The sequence below is a fragment of the Aotus nancymaae genome, unplaced genomic scaffold, assembly GCF_030222135.1.
Source record: "Aotus nancymaae isolate 86718 unplaced genomic scaffold, 86718_ANA_hifiasm-v0.15.2.pri h1tg000029l, whole genome shotgun sequence".
Lineage (NCBI taxonomy): Eukaryota > Metazoa > Chordata > Mammalia > Primates > Aotidae > Aotus > Aotus nancymaae.
Window position 1 is genome coordinate 44525009 of NW_026988442.1, and position 25464 is coordinate 44550472.

At 38.8% G+C, this 25464-nt stretch overlaps 1 protein-coding gene across 1 annotated transcript in view; it reads left to right on the plus strand.

Annotated features, from left to right (window-relative positions):
- Positions 1 to 25464, plus strand: part of STK39 (serine/threonine kinase 39) — a 323242-nt gene that overhangs the window by 248350 nt on the left and 49428 nt on the right. Inside the window, exon 16 of the mRNA XM_021672505.2 lies at positions 3021 to 3089. Within this exon, the coding sequence (XP_021528180.2) occupies positions 3021 to 3089 (69 nt within the window). The remainder of the gene's footprint in view (positions 1 to 3020; positions 3090 to 25464) is intronic.

The following is a 25464-nucleotide window of genomic DNA, read 5'->3' on the forward strand; positions in this document are numbered from 1 at the left end:
AATTATATAATAAATGTTTCAGGTACAGCAAGTAGAAAGAACAGATTCTTATTTTGAGGTTGTTTCTTTTTATCTGATTGTTTGAAATTGACTATGGCAATGAAAATCAATTTTAATTTTAAGAGCTAACAAAGAAGTGAATATGAGCTCAGGACTTTTTTTGGGTAACATGGCCCTGTCAGCATTACTGGGCCATTTGCACTGGCTTTGGCAGCTGCCTATGCAACATTTAGATTACCAGTTCCTGCTTCTGTTGCACAGACAGAGCCCATAGCATTGTCTGCCTAATGACAGCCGGCCTTCACTAGGCGGCAGAGCACAGGCCCATTATTAACGGAAGCACTGTGCATATATCACTGCACCTCTTGACTATTGATGCTGTCTGTATTCCAGACTTTGCTTGCAGTAAATCTGTGTGCAGCCCACATGCATTATGCTTGTGCTGTATATACACATGAATAAGTATATATGGCATAAAATGTATAACGTAAACACATAAAATACTCTCTTTCCTCATTTGAGGACAAGCCCTTTGTGTTTAGTATGCCCCATATGCTAAGGAAACCAGATAGATATTAATACATGAATATTTATCCTGTTTAGACACCAGGGATGTTAAACAGCTTAAAGAAAAAATAGATTACTAATCAAACATGAAATAACAGTTTTTTCACATTTCTGTTCTACACTATTACTGGTATCTTACTTAGATGCATACAAAATGACTGCCTAATGGCACACACACAGATATGGAATATTTCCCATTTGGACCAGCCAGTGGTACCGTCCCCATTTTGGAATGACTCATCTGGTGCCCAGGAGTTCTGAAAACAGTAGGACATGCTGTATGCTTGAATCATTTGGGAATGTCAATCATTTTGGTACTGTTTTAGTGCTATTGCTCAATGCGACTTTAATTATTTCATTTTTGGCTACATTCTGTGATTATAGCTCCTTACTTAAATCCAAGATCTTTTTGATATTTTAGAAATGATGGGTAACACATCCAAATGCTTCAGCAGATGATCAATCAGTGGAAACATAGCAAATGACTGCCTGCTATCTGCCCAATGTCTACTAGGTGTTAGGCTCTTTAATTCTATACACTTATTTTCCTAAAGATTTGGGTAACATCCAAGAAGATGCAGATTATGAGGCTGAATGTTCTAGCTGCTTCAGAAAGCTAAATCATGTTCAGAGTAGAGCCTCTCATTACGCTACCCTAACTTCCATGATTATGGGATCATTTTACATGAAGAGACTTTATAAGGTGTTTTGTTTTTTTTCCCAAATAGACAGGGTTTCACTCTGTTATCCTGGCTGAAGTGTCGCGATCACAGCTCACTGCAGCCTTGACCTCCTAGTCTCAAGTGATCCTCCCAGTCAGCCTTCAAGTAGCTGGGACCACAGGTACATGCCACCATGCCCAGCTAATTTTTTGCCCTTTGTAGAGACAGAGTCTCCTATGTTGCCCAGGCTGGTCTCTTAACTCCTGGGCTCAAGCAGTCATCTCGCCTTGGACTCCTAAAGTACTGGAATTACAGATGTGAGCCACCGTACTGGGCCAAGGTGTGTGTTGTACTGCTGACAAAAAGGACAAAGCCTAAAACAAGCTCATCTTATATGGGGCTTTAGTAAGATTCCTGTGTATTTCCTTACCATTTATTTCATGTTATTCCATTTCATTATGGCTTCATTGTGAAGTGGAATCAGTAAAATGGCAGAATACCACAGTTTCTCTGGAAGTATGAAGTGTAAGGTGTGTTTCAAATGAGCTTTGCCTGCTGCGTCATCATTACAGTTACCATTTATTGAGTATTTGCTATGTGTCAGACACTGGGCAAGCTTTTTCAACCCCAAGAGTTCTGAAAGACAAATGTACTCCAGCTGCACACTCACATGTATATGCACACATGGAAACACATACACACATACACATACACACACACACGTTAGCCCACTTCTAGTCACCACATCTGAAGCACAGATGAAGTAAGGAAACGCAGTTCATGTTTAGGGCAGCTTTTGGTGTCACAAACCGCAATTCCATGTAGATGCTGGTTTGATTTAGCAGCTGTACTTTCAGGCGCCCCCTGACTTTGGAAGACATTTCTGTCAAACCCCCACCTAGAGTGTTACAGCCTGCTGAGCCAGTTTCTTCTTTTCAAGCTACAGTTCTGGATATTTGTGAGAATATCCAAAGGCCCTGGGGACCAAGTCAGCTCCCTTGTAAAATCATGGGGGTTTATAACAGTTCTTCTGAGCACATTGCAATTTGTCAATTTCTCTTTACAAAGCCTTCAAGTAGCTTACAGTGTTATCATGTTCATTCGTAACCTTTCAATTAAGTAATTCCAGCTGTATTCGCTTGCCGCAGCCTCTTTAGTCCCATCCTTATGAGATTGCCAACTCCTGTCACTTATCATTGAGAAAGTACGTTATTTTATTCAACCACATTTTTCTAAGACAATGAATCTGTTGCTATCAAATGATCAATGTCATGTTAAAGGAGTTTCTTAATAGCATACATTTAAATAGCTCATCTTAATAGTCCAACAAGCTCATAGGCTATTTGTACCAAATATAAGGTTGTATCAGATGCTACCCATTCAACCTTTCCCATAAATTCACTCCGTAGCTTCTAATTATAGAAAAGGATTGATGATGGTGGGTGGGATTAACCTTGGCAGGAAAGAAAAGCAGTGTCATAAGGAACAGTTATAACTTCTGAAGGTACATTTGAAGATTAATTCAGATAGTAGCCAGAGGGCACAAGTTTTTTAGTTCACCAAAAGTAGAAAAAAATAATTTTGTATAACTTCTGTTAAATAAATAGCAAGGTGCAAATGGCATGTGGCAAAATATATTTCATGTTGCTTCTGATTTCCTCCTGATAGAGTCTGAATTGTTGAATTAAAACTTATGGGTGATTTTAGTAAATGAAAAATACATATTTTACGTTGTACTGGGTTGTTTTTATGTTATGGTTACTAATACATATTCATTTCACATTTGGACAGATACGGCAGATGGTGTATCTCAGGAGCTCTTCTCTGCTGGCTTGGTGGATGGTCATGATGTAGTTATAGGTAAATTGTTTTTTAGTATGCACTGTCATTTTATTGGTATATCAAATGGAAATGTGTTTGGAAGCAAAAGTTTTCATTAAGGAATAATTCACTCTGAATATTTGAAAAATTCTTCTTGAATTCTTATCTTTTATGTAAAAGTATACTTAAGAATCATATTCGGACAGGTGTCGTGGCTTATGCCTGTATTCCCAGCACAGTGGGAGGCCAAGGTGGGTGGATCACCTGAGGTCAGGAATTCGAGACCAGCCTGGCCTACCTGGTGAAAACCTGTCTCTACTAAAAATACAAAATTAACCAGGCATGGTGGCGCACGCCTGTAATCCCAGCCTCTCGAGAAGCTAAGGCAGGAGAATTTCTTGAACCTGAGAGGCAGAGGTTGCAAAGAGCTGAGATTGCGCCATTGCCTGGGCAACAAGAGCGAAACTGTCTCAGAAAAAAAAAATCATATTTAAGGTTTTTTTCAAAAGCTCTTAATGTAATATTGTCTCATGTATCTGGACATGATTTATCCAGTGAGGACCTTCATTTATTGGAAATATAACAAAGAACTCAGAAGACCCAAAAATAAGATGCTATAAATTCTGTACACTAAAGCATAGTACCCTCTGAGGCCATTATTCAGAGTTTCTATATTCTCTCTTTGGTCACAATTCTCATAAACTTAGAATCCATTTTTTAAGCCCTCAGCAATATTGATGATAAAATCTCAGGTTTGGATGGGAACTTAAAGATCATTCAGGCCAGTTCTTTCACTGTAAAGATAAGGAAATGAATTCCTAAAGAGGTTCAGTGGTGTGTCTAGAACCATGCAGCTGGGTTGTAGCAGAACAATTTCACTCTGAAACTGTGGGTCTTTCTACTTCCTTTAGAATCATAAGATAGCTTCACAGAGATAGGGGAGTCTGCTGGACATAGGCCTGCTGATAGGAGCAAGCAATGACCGATAGACCTCCTGACAAGGCAGAGGAGGAGGAAAAGCTCTAAGAAGCAGACATAGTCATCTGAGAATATGTGTAGCCTGGTTCCACCTAGGGTGAGGATGAATAGCTCCATGCTCTTCAGCAAATTTTGACTTTGTAGAGATTTTATAATGTATTACTGTATAAATGAAATGATAACCGTACGTAATCAAGGTGAGTTAGCATATTAATATTAATTGTGTTAATATAATAATTATATTATTAACTCTAATAACATTATTTAGGGGGATGTATATTATGATAATGCCTTATTTAAAAATATTCAAATCAAAGCTGATGTTTGGTTTGGAATGGCATGCTCCCCTTACATGATACGGTTTGTTTTTGTTTGTTTGTTTTTTTGAGAGAGGATCTTACTCTGTTGCCCAGGTTGGAGTGTAGTGGCGTAATCTCAGCCCACTGCAAACTCTGCCTCCTGGGTCCAATCAATTCTTGTGCCTCAGCCTTCCGAGTAGCTTGGGACTAGAGGTGCCTGCCACCATGCCTGGCTAATTTTTGTATTTTTAGTAGAGACAGGGTTTCGCCATGTTGGCCAGGCTGGTCTCGAACTCCTGACCTCAAGTGATCCACCTGCCTTGGCTCCCAAAGTGCTGGGTTTACAGGCATGAGCCACCACCTTTGGCCTCTTAAAGGATATGTTTTAATTTTAAAAATAACTTATTTAAATAAGTCCTTTCCCAGTAATGCAGGAGTATGTGACTGAGAGGGAATTTAAAGTAGATACACACACCTATCAGAATAATTTTTTCCTGGTAACTTTGGAATGTAGATCATTATAAAGTGAATTATTTTATGTAAATAAGTGTAATTGAGTTTATAGTGGAAGATTGGAATTCTGACTAAAGACACAATATCCAATATGTTATTTATATACAAATAATATGTCATAAATGCAAATACAACGATACCTTTATAATTAGAAAAAAATAGGTTTTTTCCTATTGATTATATATGAAGTGTACACATTGATTTCACAGTGAAGCTCCAACTTCTTTGCTAAGTGGCTTGATACATAAGGAGACACAGACATATTTTAGAGAAAAGTGACATACATGCATCTATGTGGTGTGAGTGTGTATCCCCTTATATATTTTGTCTTTCATATCTTCCTTTACAGTCTTGTGAGGTTTAAGGCCTGCTAAGTTCTCACCTAAGTTTTCTAATCAAATGTGAGAGGGAAGCTGAGAAAAAAGATTAATTCAACTTTGGTGTCTACTTTAAATTTCATCTGAGAATTCATTATGTTAAACCTACCAATTCCTTGATGAAGATGAACATTCTCCTTCATTAGAAAACATAAATACACACTTTTCTGTCTTAGTTCACCAGAAGAAATAGAACAGTTAATGGCTAGATCAGGAGACCCTGCAATATACATTTTCCTTGAAGAGAGCTATGGTCTATATACTCAGCATCCAGAATAAAAAAGTAATCAGCAAGTGAAAATAATAATTAAAAACTTCTTTGAAATGCCTACTAATGTCTCTTATTGGGCAAGAAGCCAAGGATCAGATTATTCTTTTATTTGAGCTTATCTTGGCAGGTGGTTAGGAACACAGAAAATAAGAGCGATTCATGGGAAAGGCATTAGGTCACGTCTTCTTTTAAGCATGGTTCTCGCTTCAGACCTACAGTCAAATTTAATGTGCTTTTTTTTTTTTTTTTTTTTTTGCCCCAGGCTCAGCTAAAGTTAAGAGGGCTTTATTGTTGTTGTTGATGAATTTTTAAAAGGAGGAAATTAGGAAATTAAGACAGAGTTCATGTACAACTTATTGAGTGTGTTTTAAATACAATATATAATTATAAAGCATTTCTTTTCCTATGCCTTAATTACTTATTCTTCTAAAAAATCTTCAGCTTGCCTCTTTTCCCTTCTTGGAACTGAACTATTTCAGTGTAGAGAGTATTGGACTAAGAACAGGCATGTGTAATTCTTTTTGATATAGTAGCACTTAAAAATGCCTTACATGGACATCACACGTGTTTACAGACAGTTTGTGTATTTCATTTGATCATCACATCAACTCTATAAAGGTAGAGAGGACACATTGTTTTAATCACTGTTTTATAGACTGAAAACTGAGGTCAGAAGAAGTATCTAGATTGTTGCAATTGATAATGGTCCTTGAGCTTGGGTCTTGTTGACTCCCCGATGTTGACACTCTGCATGTAATTTGTATCTTCAGCCTTAAAAAGTGGATCCAGGTAATTTTAAATGATGGTGGTTCTTGTGTCCCCTGGGGAAAAAAAAATAGCTTTTCCTATTTAGTTTTTCCATGGACTAGTGGATGTTTTATATTTTAATTGCTGATGTTTGACAAACTAATATATTTGAAATTACTCCCTCTAACCAGTCTACTCCCTCCCTCCTCATCTATTTTCCTCTTTACTAGATATGTCCCACCAGTATACAACTATGTTTTTATTTATCTTACCTTCAGAAAGCGCTGTCTTTACCCCACCTCCCATTACAGCTATTTCTCTCCCTCCGCTTACAGCTAAACTTATCAAAGAAAATTGTCCTGGCTTTGATTCCTTTCTTACCACTCTCTCTTAAACCCACCTCAGTCAGACTTCCGACCTCCCTACTCTATTCAAACTGTTCTTTTCAAAGTTGTACCTGGGGAAAACACACCTGGCAAAAGCAGTGGCAGATGCACAGGTAGGCGTGGCTGGAGCGAGGGGAGAAATGGGAAGGTGAAAGACAAGTGGTCTGTAAATACTGCCATGTTCCTAAACCTGAGGATCATCCTCAGTCCTCATCGTGCTCGACCTATCGGCGGCATTGGGCATAGCTGACAATGCCCTTCTCCATGATAAGTTTTTTCACTTGGTTTTAAGACCCCACCCTGTCTTAGTTCTCCCATCTTACTTGTATTTCCTTCTCAGTCTTTTTTGTTGGTTCCTCCTCATCTCTCTAACCTACAAATCTTGATGTCTCTAAGGACTCTTTCCTTAGATCTCTTCTCTTTCTCTACTTGCTCCTTTGCTGGTCTTATCTGGTTTCATGGTATTAAATACCTTCCATTCTTTAACTCCCAAATTTATATCTTTGACCCAGACTTTTTTTTTTTAATTCCAGACTTACATTCAGCACCCCTTTTAGCATCTTCACTTGGAAAGATAATAGCCCAGATTTAATCCACAGCTTCGGAATCCAGCCCCTGGTATTTCTTCCCAGCCTCTCCCTCCAGGAGTCTTAGCCTCTTAGTTGGCGTCCTGTCCACCTTTCCAGGTGCTCAGGCCAAAACCCTGGGCATTGTCCTTCACTTTTCATTCTCTTATACTTCACATCACCCCATCTGAATGTGCCCAGGATCCAGCCTTTGCTCACCATCTCACATCCCGTCCTGTTTCAAGCCCCTCTCTACCCCCAGTTGAGTTCTTGTATTCATCCCTTTGCCACCATTCCAGCTTCTGTCCTTGTCTCTCTTTAGCCTGTTCTCATCTCAGCAGCCAGAGATCCAGGTAAAGTGAATCAGATGCAAAAGGCCACATAAGGTATGATTCCATTTATATGAAATGTCCAGAGTAGGTGAATCCATAGCGTCAGAAAGCAGAAGAGTGGTTGCCAGGGGCTGGCAATGAGCAGGGCAGGTGACTACTATGTATGGGGTTTCTTATTGGGGTGACAAAAATGTTCTGGAATTAGAAATAGTAATGGCTGTACAACCTTGTGACTTTACTGAAAACATTGAATCGTGCATTTTAAAAGGGTGAATTTTAGTTCAGTTTTTAAGAAGTAAACTATGGTCGTGTTCATAGTTCAATCAAAACTCTGCAGTGGCTCTCTACCCGCAATCTCCATGACCCCAGTCCCCTGCACTGTGTCCCCTCTCACTTCTCAGATGTCTCCTCTCCTGCTCTTCCCCGTGCTCACTCCACCTCAGCCACCCCGGCTGTTGAACTTGCTCTTCTTCTAGAACACTCCTCCTTCAGGGCCATGTATGCCCACCCCCTGGTGCTTAAATATTACTTTGCAAAAGGGTCTTCCCTGAGCAGCCTCATTAAAATCTCACACCACCCCCAACTCTCTACCCTCTTCCTTATTTGTTACTCTACCTAACCTCTCCCCATTCAGTAGCCTGTATGTTTCATTTATTTATTTTGTTAGCGATGTAGGATTTCTCCTTGGGCATAAGATTTTTAAGGCCAGGATTTTAATCTATTTTTGTTAACTGCCACATTCCCAGTGCCCCAAACTGCATTTCACATAGTTGGCCCTCCATAAACATGTGTTAGGGAAGAACAGATCCCACTCTGATATATACAGATGGATCCTAACATTTACTTTAGAAACAAAGGATACTTTGAGTTATAGGATTCTAGTGTTTTAAGAATTTTGCTTTCAAGATTGCAAAATTCAGAGTGTTTGCAAATATGAAATAAGCTCACTTGAGGAAAGCTGTGTAAAAAAAAGAGTCCAGTTTATATAGAGGGTTTGAATGATTTCTTACATGTGTATTTTTTTTAGCTTCCATAATATGAAATAGCTAACATTTAAATAGATTAAAAATCTGTTTTTTTGGTTCCCATCAGCATTTTCTTTTGAATTGGAATAAATGCTTACAGCAGTGTGAAAAAGCTGAAAAAGGCAATAGCATATGTTATGGAGCAGTGAATGTTATGAGTTTTACTATAATATGGCAAACACAGGTTACAATAAGTCTTCAATACCTAGCTTCAGGGTAGCCAACCTTTAGTGTGCAAAACTTTGCAAAGCAGAGTTTGGACTGAAGAAGGGCCAGTATAGTGACATGAAGTGATTGCTTTCGAGCAGAAGCAAAGCAGTGCAGAAGTTAAATGTGCTGTTTGTAGACAGAAATCATAAACCCACTTCACTTGTGCTTAAACTCAGCACTACTTTAGGCAAGAAACAGGAAAAAATTTTAGGCTTTGTGTAAATAGCCGTTGATAAGATTGGCAAGGCCTCCTGGGTGGGTATTGGTTTTAAAAAGTTTGCAAGATGAAAAGCTAGAGGACATGTATGCATAAGTTTGCTTATCTTGCCTGGCTGGGTTGGCTGACAAATGGAAAGAGACCAGATCTGAGTCCCTATTCTAGTTGTTTCAGAGGATTATCAAGGATGATTAGTGATCAGCAGAGTGAGACAGCAGAGAAACTCCTTGTTTCCTTTGCCTCTTGGTGAAAAAACAGCCGAAGAGAAAAGAAGTTTTCTCTGCAATGGAAGCAGAGAGGGAAAAATGCAGAAAACAAAATTCTTATGTACAAAAGAAAATAAAAGTTCTAAGTTCTCTCCAGACTTTGTGATACACATTTTCGAGGAATTACTTAAATAAGTTTTTTAGAACCTCAGTTATAGTAGAAGGAACACCAGTGGGTATGTTAGGCTAAACAGTTATGTGGTCTGCTTCCTGACTCCTACAAAGTTGCTCAACTCTAATCTGCATGGCTTGATACAAAGGCCAGGGCGTGACTGTGTGTATACACAGGAAGAGAAGCTGCTTGACAGATGCCCACTGACTGCTCTTTGCTGTGTTTTTATACCACCCTTTCCTAGCCTTGTAGCAACATATGTCTATTTCATTTAAGTGGAGTTTAGAACCAGGTGTTGGAATTTCTGTTTTCTGAAAAGGGAACTGTGTGCCTGCATTCATTTCTGCAATTTTCCTTTGATGGATTTTGAGTGTCACTTACTAGTTGTCACTGGAAGGAAAACTTACTTTAGTGATAGATGTTACCAAAGCTCTCTCAGTAGATTTTTAGATCTATTGTTCATGCCCCACGGGATGCTCTTTTCCTACACAAGAAGAATCATGTTTTAAAACCTGTCTGCCTGCAAGACTCACCATACATGTCACCATCATGAAGCCTCATCTGCTGCCTTACACCCTACTCCCTCCACAGTTTGGAGGACAGCTTTTCCTTGTCTGGAATGCCAGAGAACCATATTTTTACCACCTCGTGACATATGGCTTTCATCCTGCTATGCTATTTCATGTTTGTCTTCTGTTGTGTGGAGGTTGAAGGCATCTTTAGGGCAAGGCTTGTCAGAAATGTTATTGTATTGCTACCATTGTTGACACACTTGGGCATTTAATAAATATGTAGGATAAAGGAATACATTGTATTCCATTTGCAAATTCAGTACTGGATTATTGCATGAATCAATGATTTGGATGATATAAATATTCTTGTATCTTCTGAAAGAAGAAATAGTAATTCACTATGATTGATTTTTCCTCCCTCTGCCTTTTCCCACGTTCCTTTTCTTTCTCAAAAATTGACTTGTCACATGACTTTTGGGTCTGGTCTTTTGGGAAAGGAATATGGTTTGTCTCGATGGCCTTCTGGCCAGCCATGGGAGCTCACGCCTGTAATCCCAGCACTTTGTGAGGCTGAGGCAGGTGGATCACTTGATGTCAGGAGTTTGAGACCAGCTGGGCCAACATGGAGAAACCCTGTCTTTACTGAAAATACAAAAATTAGCTGGATGTGGTGGGGCATGCCTGTAATCCCAGCTACTCAGGAAGTTGAGGCAGGAGAATTGCTTGAACCCAGGAGGTAGAGGTTACAGTGAGCTGAGATCGCACCATTGCACTCCAGCCTGGAAGACAGAGAAAGACTGTCTCAAAAAAAAAAAATGAAGAGGGCCTAGAAGGCCTTCTGTCCTCAAGGGCTTGCTAAGGTTAAGTATTTTGAGTGTCTCTCAAAGTATGAGCTGTGAGATGCCTGTCTTATCTGGGGTGCTTATTAAAAATGCATGTTTCTGTGTTCCAGCCCAGAGCTACAACCTGAACAGTGTTTTAGGCATAGAGTGTGGAAGTTTGTGTTTTCAATAAGTATCCCAAGTGACACACTGGAATTTCATAGTCACTTTATTTTATGCTTATAGTAATCTCTGGAGATGCTTTCAGCTCATTTCATCATCTGTACCTTTTTCCCAGTCTCACTAATCTCCTTTGCTTTTCTGCCTTATTTGTATCTCTTCTGTCTCTAGGAGTCTGTTTTAAAACTGTGCCAGTTAACTCTTTAAAACTGTGTTTATGTGTATGAGTGGTGTAGATGCCACATATATGACATCGGTATAAATTTTTACCAAAATAAGTAAACAGCTTTTATTAAAGCTAATATTGCTGCTCAGGATGCAGTGGATCCTCCAGATGGCCTTCAGCTTTTATTTCTCTACAGAATGGCAGAGTATGCTTAGGTTCTCAAGTATGGGAGCAACAGACTCTCCTCGCTCAGTCATGAGCATATGGTTAGATGTGTGAAGTGCTCTGTTCTCCCTGCTACAGTCAGGGATATTTCAGTCTGTTATGAGTGATCCACAATTTACTGAGCAGCAGTACACTTTTACAATGAAAGTCTTGGAAAACAGTGAACATATTTCGTCTCATATTCAGTTCAGTGATTATGCTGTGATCTTCACTGATGTTTGACTTTCAGTGGAGAAAAACTTTCATTATTAAAATGGTGTCTGTATTATACAACTGTACTATGATTTTGAAATGGAGACAAGTAATAAAGGAAGAAAACTCCTTAAACCCTTTCTGGGTTTAGACAGGCTTGGGGTTAGTTGAACAGTATCAATGAATTCAGCTGAGTGCTTCCTGATTAAAAGTTGTCTGCATGTTACGTTTAATACCTTAGGGAATTAGGGCTATAAGTACTTTGAGGTGCTATGCTGATTACTTTCCTTGTATATTTTTACCAGAAATAAATGTTGACCAGTTAGTTAGGATGTAGTGTTTCCATTTTCAAAAAGGCACCACTGCCAATTTGACTGTAACTCATTGCTCCTGGCTTCCCAAATATCTTTTCTTTAAAAGCAAATCTTTATTGAGGCATAATATTTATTCCCTAAATAGAAAAATTGGACATTAATATTAAAAACTGGCATACAAAATTATTTTTTAAATATTCACAAATGATAGGCTGGATTACCTAATATATTGTTTGGTAATTCTAATTCCACTCAGATGAATCACTACCATTTCTAGATGAGTTAAGATATTCAGCAGTTGGGCCAGGTGTGGTGGCTTAAGCCTGTAATCCTACCACTTTGGGAAGCCGAGGTGGGCAGATCACAAGGTCAGGAGTTCAAGACCAGCCTGACCAACATGGTGAAACCCTGTTCTCTACTAAAAACACAAAAATTAGCCAGGCGTGGTGGCACATGTCTGTAATCTCAGTTACTCAGGAGGCTGAAGCAGGAGAATTGCTTCAACCCAGGAGGCAGAGGTTGCAGTGAGCCAAGATCACACCACTGCACACCAGCCTGGGTGACAGACAAGACTCCATCTCAAAAAAAAAAAAAAAAAAAAGAGAGAGATTCAGCAATTGAACTCTTGAGAAGTGGTAGAATGACAGTGTTGCTTTAAACCTCCAAAGAGCTGTTTGCTCTGCAGAACGCTGGGAACCAGGCCCAAATGAATGTGCAGTGAGAGCACGTGCGTGCACACACACACACATATACACAGACACAAACATAAGCACACACAGAGCACACAGATTCAACATTAGTTTCATCATACACCTAAGGGTTGCTACGTATCTTCTGAAGTTTATTTAAGAGCAAGAGAAAGACAGACTCAAGCAAAATGCACAGAATTCTTGCTTTGACAGAATATCATTTTTTAAATCTGATAAAAGCATAAGAGAGTGTCCATACTCCTCGGCGACAAATTCGAAGAAATTAAGCAGAAGAAAGAGTTCCTAGAAAACTAAATCAGAAGCTTAAGCTGTGATGTCCACTTAAAAGATTGAATCCTCTGCCAGGCCAGCCACTCCCTGTGCTTACCTATCTGCAGATTCTAAAGTAGAATGAATGACCAGCTATCCAGGGAAGTGTTGGTAGATCTGTCCTTTGTAAAGAACTTCTGATTTGGGGATGGGGGAAAGGAGTAATTGAAAACTACCTTTCAAAATTTGGGCAAATGTTATTTCCAAGACGTTCTAGCATAAAATAACATCTGTAATTTCCCCAAAGATGTTCTCAGTTTCTGGGTTACACAATTATGAATCATTGCAGCAGTAAACCACACTGTAAGCCCTGATTTTCTAATTAACTTTGTTACTTGGTATTTAGTTAGGAGCTGTGAATCCTCTTTAAAACCACTGGTACAGAGATAGAATCCAATTAGGATCTGTACTTAACTTCACTTAAGTGAAATGAGCTTACTAGTGGATTAGTCATAGACGTCTACTAAGTCAGTAGAGTCTTGCTTTTTTCAATTACTTTAGATTTCTGTTTTAATTTATGTTAATCTGTCCTTTAACTCCAGAATCAAATGTGCTTGAAGATTACACTCAGTCTCGCCACACTTTCTGACCAGTTCCTACTTATGATAAAAATGTGTTTCTAGTGGAAGTAAAGTAGGTTTGCTTTGGTGCAGGAAACCTCGTCTTTGTGATGACTTACATTTTTCTAACATTATCAAGTGTGTAGGATTTAAATTAAATGGCTCTTTTGTTCAACAGTCTACTTGTTAATAGTCTGACAGGCAAGTCTCTAAGTCCCAGATAAAATCTCTCTGCTGTTTTTTTTTTTTTTTTTACTTCATTGGTTAAGATAAAAAAGAAGTCATTGCCTCATGATTTCTTATATAACAAGTAATACAACTCCTTGTTTGCCCAATCAAAAAATTTGAAAGCTAAGGAAGAAAACTGTATCATTATTTTTTTATTCATTGTGGGCTTCCAATCACTGTTTGGGCTCCATGTCTAATTATAATCTGAAATTTGATCCTGCATCTTATATTTAGTTATCATTTTTTTTTTTCAAAAAAGGACTTTCTTGCCAGTCCCAAGAAAGCCTAGTTCTTAATCTTCTTAATCTTGCACTACTTAAATAAGTTTAGCATCCAAAAGGTTGTATAAGAATACCTTTAACCCAGATTCATTTTAAAACAAGGAGAGACCTTGACTGCTCACCTGCTGATAGATTTAGAAACTTGTTCTTATCATCAGGTTTACACTGTCACCATTGTATCATCAATATTTGTGCCCAATTTTTATTCTTTTTTTGTGTGTGTGTCTTTTAAAAATTAGTATATCATAGTTGTACATATTTGGGAGATACGTGTGATATTTTCCAGTTTGGTTCTTGGGCTAATGTTTTCCAGAATCATCCACTATACTGTATAACCCATGGTAACCATTCCATAAAAGAAAATTTTCTTGCCAGATTCTGTGTCTGCGGAGCTATATAGAACCAGACAGCAGGAATTCATAGTCAGGAAGCCATCTGAATAGCTATAGGTGCAAACACATGGGCCTGGCCATGTACCCTCTGACCCAAGTACACAATGGCAGCAGGTAAAGGAGGAGCTGTCCATTCAACTTGAGAAACAGATTTAATGCCTTAATCTCTATCCTTGTAGGATTTGGTCAGCAATGAGAGGTTTGTTACTCAAAATCAGAGCATCAGATTCAAAGTATCTTTTCAGTAATAGACCCCCTGGAGGGCTAATTTATTACAGTTTCTGAGATTCCTTACCAGTTTGTGATTGTTGACTGGATTTTTAGAAAGTCAGTATGCTCATGGCTCATTTCTTCATTGGATGAATGGATCTGGGGTCGATTGTGCTGTCAGAGCTCTGCACTTTCTTGTCTTTCTGTGATACATAGGGTCAGAAGGACAAGAAAGAACATCTGAATTGTTTAGCCACTGGCCTGGCTTTCCTTCCAGGGTTGACTATTCATTCCTCACATATCCTTCTAACTGTTTTGCCTCTAATTCTTGTATTTGTTTGTGGTATTGAGTAATAAGGTGAGAATGACATACAGTGGGAACTCAGTGTCTAATAGAAAGGTAGAATACAGGTTAGAGGACATGATTTGGACAGCATTACTCCTGGGAAGCATAAAAATGCTATCGGTTATTCTGACTAATGGGCTTCTCAGCCTCTGGCACTCTAGGCTCGCTGGAGCTCTCAGAATTTCTTTTATAAAGCAAAAGGAAAGTTGGCTCTCTTCTTTAGTGCTCATGAAAATTTTTATTAGATAAGGAATGATTATGAGAAATTAATTTTTGATTTTTTTCATGATGGATTTTTTAATGTCAAAAATCTAGAACTCTGCACTTAAAATAACTCTGAACAGTGGCTTTAGATGTTCAATTAGCAATAATTAAATGTAAGTTTAATCTTGTAGGCGTAATCTGAAATATCCATTCAGTTCAACTGTTTGCAGGCTAAATAGTTATTAGCCAGTAATAACACATATTCCCCTGGAATATTGTTGGGAATCTCCAAAGGGATGTCCCAGGGCTCCTTAAATGACTTTGCTAGTGCGGGTTACCATGTGGCAGTCTCACTAGCTCCCTGCCCAAAAGATTGCTTGGGCCCGGCACGGTGGCTCACACCTGTAATCCAGCACTTTGGGAGGCCAAGTTGGGCAGATCTCCTGAGGTTGGGAGTTAGAGAGCAGCCTGACCAACATGGAGAAACCCCATCTCTACTAAAAATACAAAATTATCCGAGCCTGGTGGTGCGTGCCTGTAATCCCAGCTACTTGGGAGGTTGAGGCAGGAGAATCGCTTAAACCTGGGAAGCGGTGGTTGCAGTGAGCCGAGATCGCACTATTGCACTCCAGCCTGGGCAACAAGAGCAAAACTCTGTCTCAAAAAAAAAAAAAAAGAAAAAGCCAGTATGAGGACACCAGTACCCACAAGGGGAATGCTGCTTCCAGAAGGTTACCAGGCACTTCCTGTTTGGGGCCAGAGTGGTACCTGCTTCCATGCAGAAGTAGTGGGAGGAGCCTTCTACCACACTTTGTCACCCAGGCCCTGAAGCAGCTGTACTTCTTTCATTCATTCAATAAATAAAGCACCTCATCTACTCTGTGCTGAGTATACCTGATTAACAAAACAGGGTCTTTGCCCTCAGGAAGCTTGCAGTCCAACTTGAGAGGCAGACCTTAGACAAGTCAGTACACAGGTGTCGGTGAAATTACAAACTGTGAGAAGCGTTCTGAAGGAAAAACGATGTGCTATAAAGAAAGACAATGATGAAGAAACATGGGGTGTTCATCTAGATTCAAGAGCAGGGGAAGCCCCTCTGAGGGAGACATTTGAGTGAAGTCACAGATAGGTGTATCCATGCTGGGCATGTGCAGAGAAAATGGATTTTGTACAAGCTGACTAGTATGGCCAGAACAGGCGAATGAAGAGTGGGGATTGGGAATAAGGATGGGGAGGAGGCAGGCGACAGATCACGAAGGAACTTGTAAAGAGCCATTAGCTATAATGACTTGTGAAAATTGAATCCTAGTCTTTCAACTAGGGTCCCTTTGTAGTTAAAGTAGAAATCCTGTGCCTCTCTAGCCGTTTTTTCTCCAAGAGGGCAAATAAATGCTTTCCTTGAGATGTGTTTCATTAGACTCCTTTGCTGCCTGAATTTGATTTTTGTTTGACTGAGGCGAGTAGGAACCACAGAGAGACAAGAAAATAGTCCTGGAGGACTTGAGAAATAAAAGCTGGGATGATGTTTCGATGTTTTGGGTTCATTTATGTGCGAGGACATTGAAAAGTGACTTGTAATTTAATGTTTGGGGGCCAGGAGAACTGTAGAGATACCTTCTAGTAATTCTGAATCCAATTATCAAAAGGAAATTAGCATTCTTAGAAAAGGGGGGAAAAAAAAGCAACTTAGGCATTAATCACAGGTATTTTCTTTATATTAATTGCTAACCCAAGGGCCTTCATGTATATTCCCAAAACAGATGAAGTATATTTCCATTTTATAATATGGCCTTATTCTCACACAAATTATAGTGTGGGCTAAGGTACTACTACACACAGAGTAGAAGTATTATCATTGTAATAGAGTACAGAATACATAAAATATTCATGTTCATTGGGCTAGAGCAAACCTGCCATTTCAAGTCCATTAATTGCAGTCGAATTTAGTGAATATTCTTTCAGAGACTAACACTCTAATTATCTGAATTAAAGTGAGCACTCAAGTGGCTTCATGTTCAGAATGCAGGTGCAGTAAAGTAAGTTCTTGTTTAGCTAACCTTTGTCCTGGTGAACTGGATATAGGGCTGGGGCAGTTTTTTCCCACAGTGGTGATTTCTGGAGTGTTTATGCATTGGTAAAGTCATCTGATATTTCTGGTCATTCCTTTAATTTTTTTTTACCTTCCCTTTAATTGGGTTTATTCTCTATGTAATACTTTCTTTTAAGGGAAAGAGCTTTCCAATCTTCTGAATAGTAGAGGTAGCAAAAACACATAGAAATTATTATACAGCACTGTGGTCTCCATTAAATAACATCCCCCATAATTCTTTAAATCACTGGTTTCAGATTTGTTGGTTACAGATGAATTTTAGTAAAATAAGTTTTTCTATGTCTCTTTTGAGTAGCTGTATGACTCTCCATATTGTGTACCACTTTTTGTGATTAACTTTTAAAAATATTTCCATCTTATTTCTTAGACTTTCAGGATCTGAAACTGCTGTAGAGCTCATGTAGTGCAGGGAAGGAAAACAGGTTTTAAAATCAGATGGCTGCAGGTTCAAATCCCAGCTCTGTCAGGGAAGATATGTGACTTTGGGAAGTTAGTTCATCTCTCTATTCCTCAATTTCCTCTTTACCCTAGAGAAGCCCACTTAACTCATGGAATGGTTATGACAATTATTGCATCATGTGAAGGAGTTAGTCTGATGGTTGCCCTCCAGGAGGCACTCAGTAAGTGGTAGTTCTTCCCTCTTTCCATTTTGAAGTAAATTCACCTGGCCTCTTATCAAACATCAAACTTCTTTTACAAAATACCATACCCATCAGAGAATATAAAGCAACCCTGTAGTTTCCCCAAATACAATGAGATTCGGATTCCTGGCAGAGAATGGAAGTAAATTCCACGTAGGGAAGAATGACTGAACCACTGTCATCCTACTTACAATCCACAATATTCGCTGTGTTTGCCTCTGCCACCTCCACACTAGCAGTAGGAAAACTTTCTCCCATTGATTCTCTGGCCCAAAGAGAACTGGAAAGTGTTGTAATAACAACAGAATGAATACGGTCACTCAGAAGGGAGTAGGCAACTGGATAAATTGGTCTAACCAAATAGTTCAATTGTAATGAGCCTGGAGGTAACTTTAGGGATACCTCCTGGTTTAGTTTTCTGCCTGCTTCCCTGTAACTGAAGTGATTCTTTCCTACTGCCTTGAGGACCATCCAGCCTCAAAGTCTAGACCTAAGAAGAGAGCCCGAGAGAGAAATGCAAATCCCCTTGTCCTCCTCAGGCTCACCTTTTGCCCTACAATTCCTTAGTCAGTGCTCTACCTCTTTGAGTTCTAGTTTCTTTGCCAAACACTTACCTCTTTCTTTGATACTTGACAAGAATCTCCACCAGTTTCAGGGGGAGTCCACACTACCTCAGGTAAACTCATACTTCTTTTCCATGGAAGTGTGGCCATGCTCATAGGCCTCAACAGAACAACCCAGACAAGAGACAATGCAAGAAGGCTTCTGTTTCTACAGAGGACTAGCCAACCACCATGAACTTGACCCACTGAATTAAGTGACATTCTAAATTCACTGTGCGAAATGCATGCATGATGCCCAGGGTCAGGCTGGATGCTAACCTGTGAGAAATGACACGTTAGTGCATCCTACTTCATAGCCCCTTGCCTGCTCCTGCCAGGTAGGTTCTAGGTCTAACGAACTTGTTTATGCAGACTTCCTTCTTCTTATAATGGTGCCGTTTAATTAACTGATGAAATATGAGTTCAGATAATGAGTTGTATCTGCAAAAAAACAAATGGGATGCTTTTTAGAAAATCTTGATAAAGGCAAATTGTTAAAAACTGTTGTTAAGTTAGATATTGGAAGGATACTGTAAGAAAATAGAGATATTTTTTAAATCTAGGATTTTAAAAAATGTTTTTGACCCTACGTCGTAAGAGTGGACAGTGCATTTAAAACATTAAATTTAAGCTTTATTTTTTATCACAGTTTTATGTTTTCCCTGCTTAAACTGCCTTTTTATTTTACCCAAGCAAGTATCACTCCCACTTCATCAGATAAGAGTATTTCTTCTGTACATGTTAACAGGACCAGCCACATAATTCACAGGGCCAAGTGCAAGATGAAAGTACAAATTCCCTTCTTCAAAAATTAAGAATTTCGAAACAGTGACAACAGAGCTTTAAAGCAAGCCCAGCAGCCTCTGAGCCTGGGCCCCACGTGTCTTCACGGGCTGCAGGCCACGAAGCTGGCACCAGCAACAGACAAAAGGTCTGGGAACGCAAGGTCGTTTACCATGTCGCCCAGCTCCCTGACAGCTTATAGTGCCAGATAGTTTCCCCCCGTAAGAGACACCTGCTCATTGTTGAATTACTGCTTAGAAGTAATTCAACTTTATACTGAGCCTGAATCATTCTCCTTTAATTTCTGCTCTCTGGTGTAGAACATACCTAATCCCAAAGCCTCACTTCATCTTTTCTTCTTAATGTACTTTTTTGGGTGGCAGTATAGTTTCTAATACCACCTCCATCTTCTCTCTTGGTACTCTGTTTTTTCTGTATCCTTCTGATGAGTAGTGCTCACATTATTATATATAAACTCCAAATTCCTAATGTGGTATGGAAGTTTGAAAGCTTGGGGACTCCTCATGATATTCTGTATTGGAATTTTAGATACACTGTTTTATTAAAGAAAACCACTTACTCTGTTTAAAATATTTTATATGTTTTAATGATGAAATCAAATATATAGAAAAGTAAATATACTATTAGACTTTATATACTCATCATCAAGATTTTATTGTGGCTTAATACCTCTCCTATCGTCTTTGCAACTACTTTTAAAATATTTTTCCATCTGGCTGCTACTTACCTGATTTACTCTTATTCTGTATTTATATAGTTCATTTTCGTGACCTGAAGGATTTGTCTTCCTTTGGGCCTGTCCCAAGTCTCTGTGGCTGTATTGGAGACTTCTCTCCAGGGAGCCCTAAAACCAACTCTTTCTGGCATAATTTTGAAGTTTATTAAAATTCTATGAGATGAACCTCAAAAGCATTATGCTAAGTGAAAGAAGCCAGACACAAAAGGTCACATATTATATGATTCCATTTATATGAAATATCCACAATGGTTAAATTCATAGAGATAGAAAGTAGATTTGTGGTTGCTGGGAGCTGGGAGGAGGTGGGAATGGGGAGTGACTGCTTACTGGATATAGAGTTTTCCTTTTAGGTGATGAAAATCTGTTAGAACTCAATAGAGGTAGTGGTTGCACAGCACTCTGAATATGCTAAATGCCACTGAATTGTTCACTTAAAAGAGTTAATTTTATGTTATATGAATTTCATCTCCACAAAAAAAAAACCACAAATTCTATGAAATGATACTATATTTAAATATTTGCATTGTCAGGTTGTATATACATATCGAAATCAGTAGTAGTGATTTTTTTTCTTTTTCACTGGTAATTACATCATGAGTATTATTTTCTGTATACTCAGTTTAAAGTACTCCTACTTCTTTGAAGGCAGGAAGATGATAATTGATGGTAGAACAAGCCTTATAAATAAATTTTGTATTAAGAACTAGTTAAGTTTATATTATATTTGAGATGCTGGTTTCATTTACTCATAACAATGGAAAATTCTGTAACTCTGTAGGAGTCTCTTGGGTACTGATATATATACTTCCGTTCCTTTCCGTTGCTTAAACTGCTCACTGGTCGGTATAAGACTGTCTTCCAGAATGAGATAGGAAAGTGGTGCAAACCCAGAAAGTTTGCCTTTAAGGAAACTCCATAGAAATGTCTCTTGGACGCACTTGTAAAAATTGCTCCATTTGCACTTAACCTCTTAACATTCATTTCAAAATAGAATGTATCATTCCTAGTATATGACAGTATTTTGTGAAACTTAAGAAGACAAAGGGAATCTTTTCTTCCAATTCTGTATATTTTTATATGAATGCAATCAAGGCCTACCAGAAGACCGTATCTGTGTAAAACTTGACTCTTAATATTTTGAAGAATTTGAATGATTCTGCAGGAGAAACTGCACTTTCATTTAGAGTGGTTTAAACTACAAGTAACAGAAAACTGTTCAAAATGGCTTAAACGAGGATCTTAGCTCACATACCGGATATCCAAAGGAAAGGAAGGTTTCAGGGTTGTTTAGCATCTCAGTGATATCCGCCAGGAACTGGGGTCTTTCCTTCTCTTAGCCCAGCTCTCCACAGTGTTGATTTTATCCCGAGGCTCATTCGCTTCATAGTCTTAGGAGGCTGCCAGTGAAACAGCGCTGCCTGTTTCCTTCAGCTCCTGGCCTCAAGCAATCCTCCCCCTTCGGCCTCCCAAACTGCTGGGATTACAGGCACAAGCCGCCGCATCTGGCCCGCTGCGTGTTTCCTAATTCACATTTGTCTTTTAGTGGTTCTTAGTAAGAAGGAAGAAAGTTTCTCTCTTGGCAGCCCCCAGCAATCCTCTCCTCCCCTGTGACTGATCCATACTGGCTCATGCCCATCTCTAAGCATGCACATTGGGATGGAAAGTTGAGTCTCCATGAGCCCATCGTGGGTCTTCAGCTGTAATGCACACTGCCAGCTCTCATTAAATAGTTTTAGAACCTTTAAAATGTCTTACATAAATCACTCGCTCTGGGTGCAGATGATTCTTCAGAAAACTTACTACGTTGCTTTTAGATTACATCACTGCTGTGTAGCATGTCTTTCAAATGTACTTTTGAGATGTGCTATTTGCATCCCATTTTCAAAAGCTAGGAATATTAAAGAAGAGAAGAAACCGAAGTGTGCTTTCATGGGTGCTTGTGTGTCATTAGTGAGTATCTCATACTTGACAGGAAAGCAAAATCTAGTTTGTTTATGCATTTTCCTTTGGATTGTGTGCGCTACATGTGTTTATTTTTAATAGACAAATGGTCTTTTGTAGTTGGTGTACCCTTGGTGCTTCATTGCTGATTATATTGTTTTGTTCCATTTTCTTAACTATATTTGGTGTGCAGAAATTCAACCTTAATGATATATTATAGGTTTTTCCTTGACTTTAAACCATGACTCCTTTTGTTTGAATATGTTAAAAAGATAAATCTCAAATTGTGAAAAACTGATTTTTAAAATTACTTCAGCCCATATTTTCTATCTCGAGTCTTAATTTAACAGTTCTGAAGGAAATGAACCTAGGCAGTCTTAATTGAATGCTCTATGCCTGTGGAATTCTTTCCTCTGCTGCATACCGAAATTGAAATTTGTTGAGCTTCAAGTTTTACCACAAAGCTTCTGAGCCACGTTAGTCAATAATTCATCCCACGTCCTTCCATCTGCTCTGACCCCAGTTCCAGACAAATTCCTTCAGGTTTTTGCTGTAGTGCAGAGGTTACAACCTAGTGGCCTACAGCTCTGATCTTGCTTGGAAATGGTTTTTGGTTTTGGTTTTTTTTAGCAGGTGGGGAGGGGGCTGAACAAACAAAATTTGGGGATTAGCTGACAACAATTGAAAAGTGGGAGAGTTGACATAACAATCCAGTTCTGGCTTGTCTTGGAAAAATCCAAAGATATGAAAACAGTTTTCGGCATAAAATCTTGAATGGAAGAAATTCTGTCCCCTCTTCTCCAATTGAGTTATGTTATCTCCCAGGCCCCTGAAGGCTTTTGAGCTTCACACTCCTGTAGAGTGCATTAGTGCTAACTGGTGCCATCCTGTTTTCTTCCTACAAACACAGCATGTCATCTCTGCAGACCTAGATAAAAGCAGTTTAAGAATATTTCTATAAGCAAAAAGATAAATACGATTATTCAAGCCAGTCAGGCTGTAGATGTAAGGCTCTACAGCTTACTTAAAGATTCCTGTCTTCTGATAACTCATTGGAATCACCAGCATCCTTAAACAAGAACTTGGACCAGCAGAAGAATTCAGTGTACACCTAACTGTCCAGTTTTGGTAAAGGTTTAATACAAGATCATTAGGATATAAAGTCCTAACCTGTTTTCTCTAAGGGAGGAAAAGTCATATATCTAGAAGGATTGACTCCACGCCCACTGTGAGGGTCATTCCTATGGATATTCAGTCTCTGATATAGATTCCCTGGTCATTTGTTAAGACTTTATTGATAGTGCTTATTAACACTAAACTCAGCCAGTATGTGCTCCCCTCCTAAAATGTAAAATTGCTGCATTAACCTACATGCTATATTCATAGGACTGGACAATAAAACAGCAGCAATAGCACAGGGTGTTCTTGCTCAAAGGTGATTACAGTGTTATCCTAATGTCCCCTTATTGCTCTTGAATATTCTCATTAACCCAACTCTAGGACCTCCTCTACCCCCATCAGACTAACTCACTTTACAGCTCTAACTCTTGAGCCTTTACTCTTCTCTTCAGGCAGACTCCTTAGGTCGCCCTCCACCCGCTTTTTAAATACTAGGGTGTTACTCAGGGCTGGGTATTCCAGTGTCAGTGACGATCACAGACCAGGTATACAACTTAATGTTCTCTTCTTGGCTTGGTTTTTCTAGTCTGATTTAGATGTTTATTATGACAAGTCCTATCACTGGGGAAGTGTGTAAGTTGAAAGAAAGCACATGTGTGCTTTCAATAGCAACTTGGTTGGCCATTATAACATTTTGTGATGAATAGGATTTTGCAGATTAGCACGCTTTGAAGTGTTGGTATCTGCCAAACATTCCTGTGTATCGGGTGTTTGTTGCTTTGCCCAACTGGACAATCCGTTGTCCTTAAAATTGAAGCTGTTTACCCCGTTTTACAGTGACATCCCATTTAAGTCCAGGCTCTCCTAGTGTGTCTTTGCCACTTTGGACCTTATTTGAGCACTGTGGCTAGCAATGCCTGGTGAAATATAATTTTGGGGAAATACTAGTCATTGAGTGACTTTGCTGAGACAGAGTTCACTTATCACAGGACTAAGCTCCATGTGCGCAGGGATTTTTGTCTGCTTTGTTGACCAATGAATCCTAGAGCACTAGAATAATGACTAGCACCTAGTAGACATCCAATAAATATTATTGAGTGAATGAATTGTTGACAACTTAAAGTGCACCATTGTACATATTATAAAGATATATGGGGTTTTTTTCCTATTGGGTTTTAATCAAATTGCTGGCATTTATTAGCAGCAAAAATTGGGGGTCTGCATTTGCACTGTTCAGATTTATAGGTTAAGCAGGATGGGGATTCCAGAGGTTTCTGTCTTCTAGAGTTATGTCTCAGAAACCAGAAGCTGGATGTGCAATCGTTTTTTACTACATTACCCAGGCAAGAATGAATTCATCATTTTTATCTCACCATTTCTCATTAAAAGCCTAATGCCAATACCTTGTACAGAACAGTGCCAAATTTCAGCTTCTGATGTCTGTTTGAACAGCACACTGTGGACCTATGGCACATTGACTCTTTGGAAATAGGAAATGTGTATATTTGACTGACCTCCAGCCAGCCAGAAATAAATCCTCTGCATAATCTTGCCAAAATGTCATATGGTTGTGAACAGAGCCCTTCATTTGTCTTAGGAGAGCTTGCATATCAGGTGCCAGGCCACTGCAGGCTTTTCTGCTGTTCTATTGTTCTCCTAGGCAGCTGTGCCTTTGGTGATGTGGATTCGTGAAAAATTACCATTGTCCTTACCTGTGTCATGAACTTCATTGTTACCTTATTGGATTATCTGTTGGGTGAGGAATTTTTTTCTACAGTTTAGTTTCTAATAACCATTTGATTGGTGTTTAACTGTGTTTCTAAAATTTCAACCTATTTTCTTTTCTTTTAGCCCTTGTTTTATATCTCGCATTAAGTTCTCTTCTGATGCCAATTGGAAATTTTAATCTACCATTACTAGGTTTAAAAATAAATTCTCTTTTGCATGAGTAGTCAACTTTAATCATGATTTTTTTTTAACTGCTTATCACTGTTTACTTAGCTATGCTCCTACTTGGTGATTGATGTGTTTTCTTTTTTTAGTTCAGAATTTCCTGCAATTTTTAAAATTTCCTGTCTATAATGTATATAACATAAATAACACTTAATTGGACTAAGTGACATTTCATTTTTACTTTTCTAGAAAAAACATCCCTGTTTCTGGATATGTAAATAGTGATGGAAACTTACAAACCTAATGTTCTTTTTAAATTTCTCAATTATTCTGCACTTACAGTCCAAGTCATCAACTTGGCCCTGCTAACTCCATCACCCACTCCTGTCTGGCTGTCCTCACCTGGGACCCCTCAGGTGCCAAATTTATCACCTTCCTTCCAGCACTGGTTGAATATTTAAAATCTTGATTTCATTTTTCTTGTTCTTGTATACAAATTAAATGAAATTCCTGAACCAGGTACAACTAGTTCTTTGGAGGCAATGGGTGAGACTATATTTGGTAACAGAATTCATCTGAGAATTGCTATTTAGTGAGGACAATTTACATGACAGTT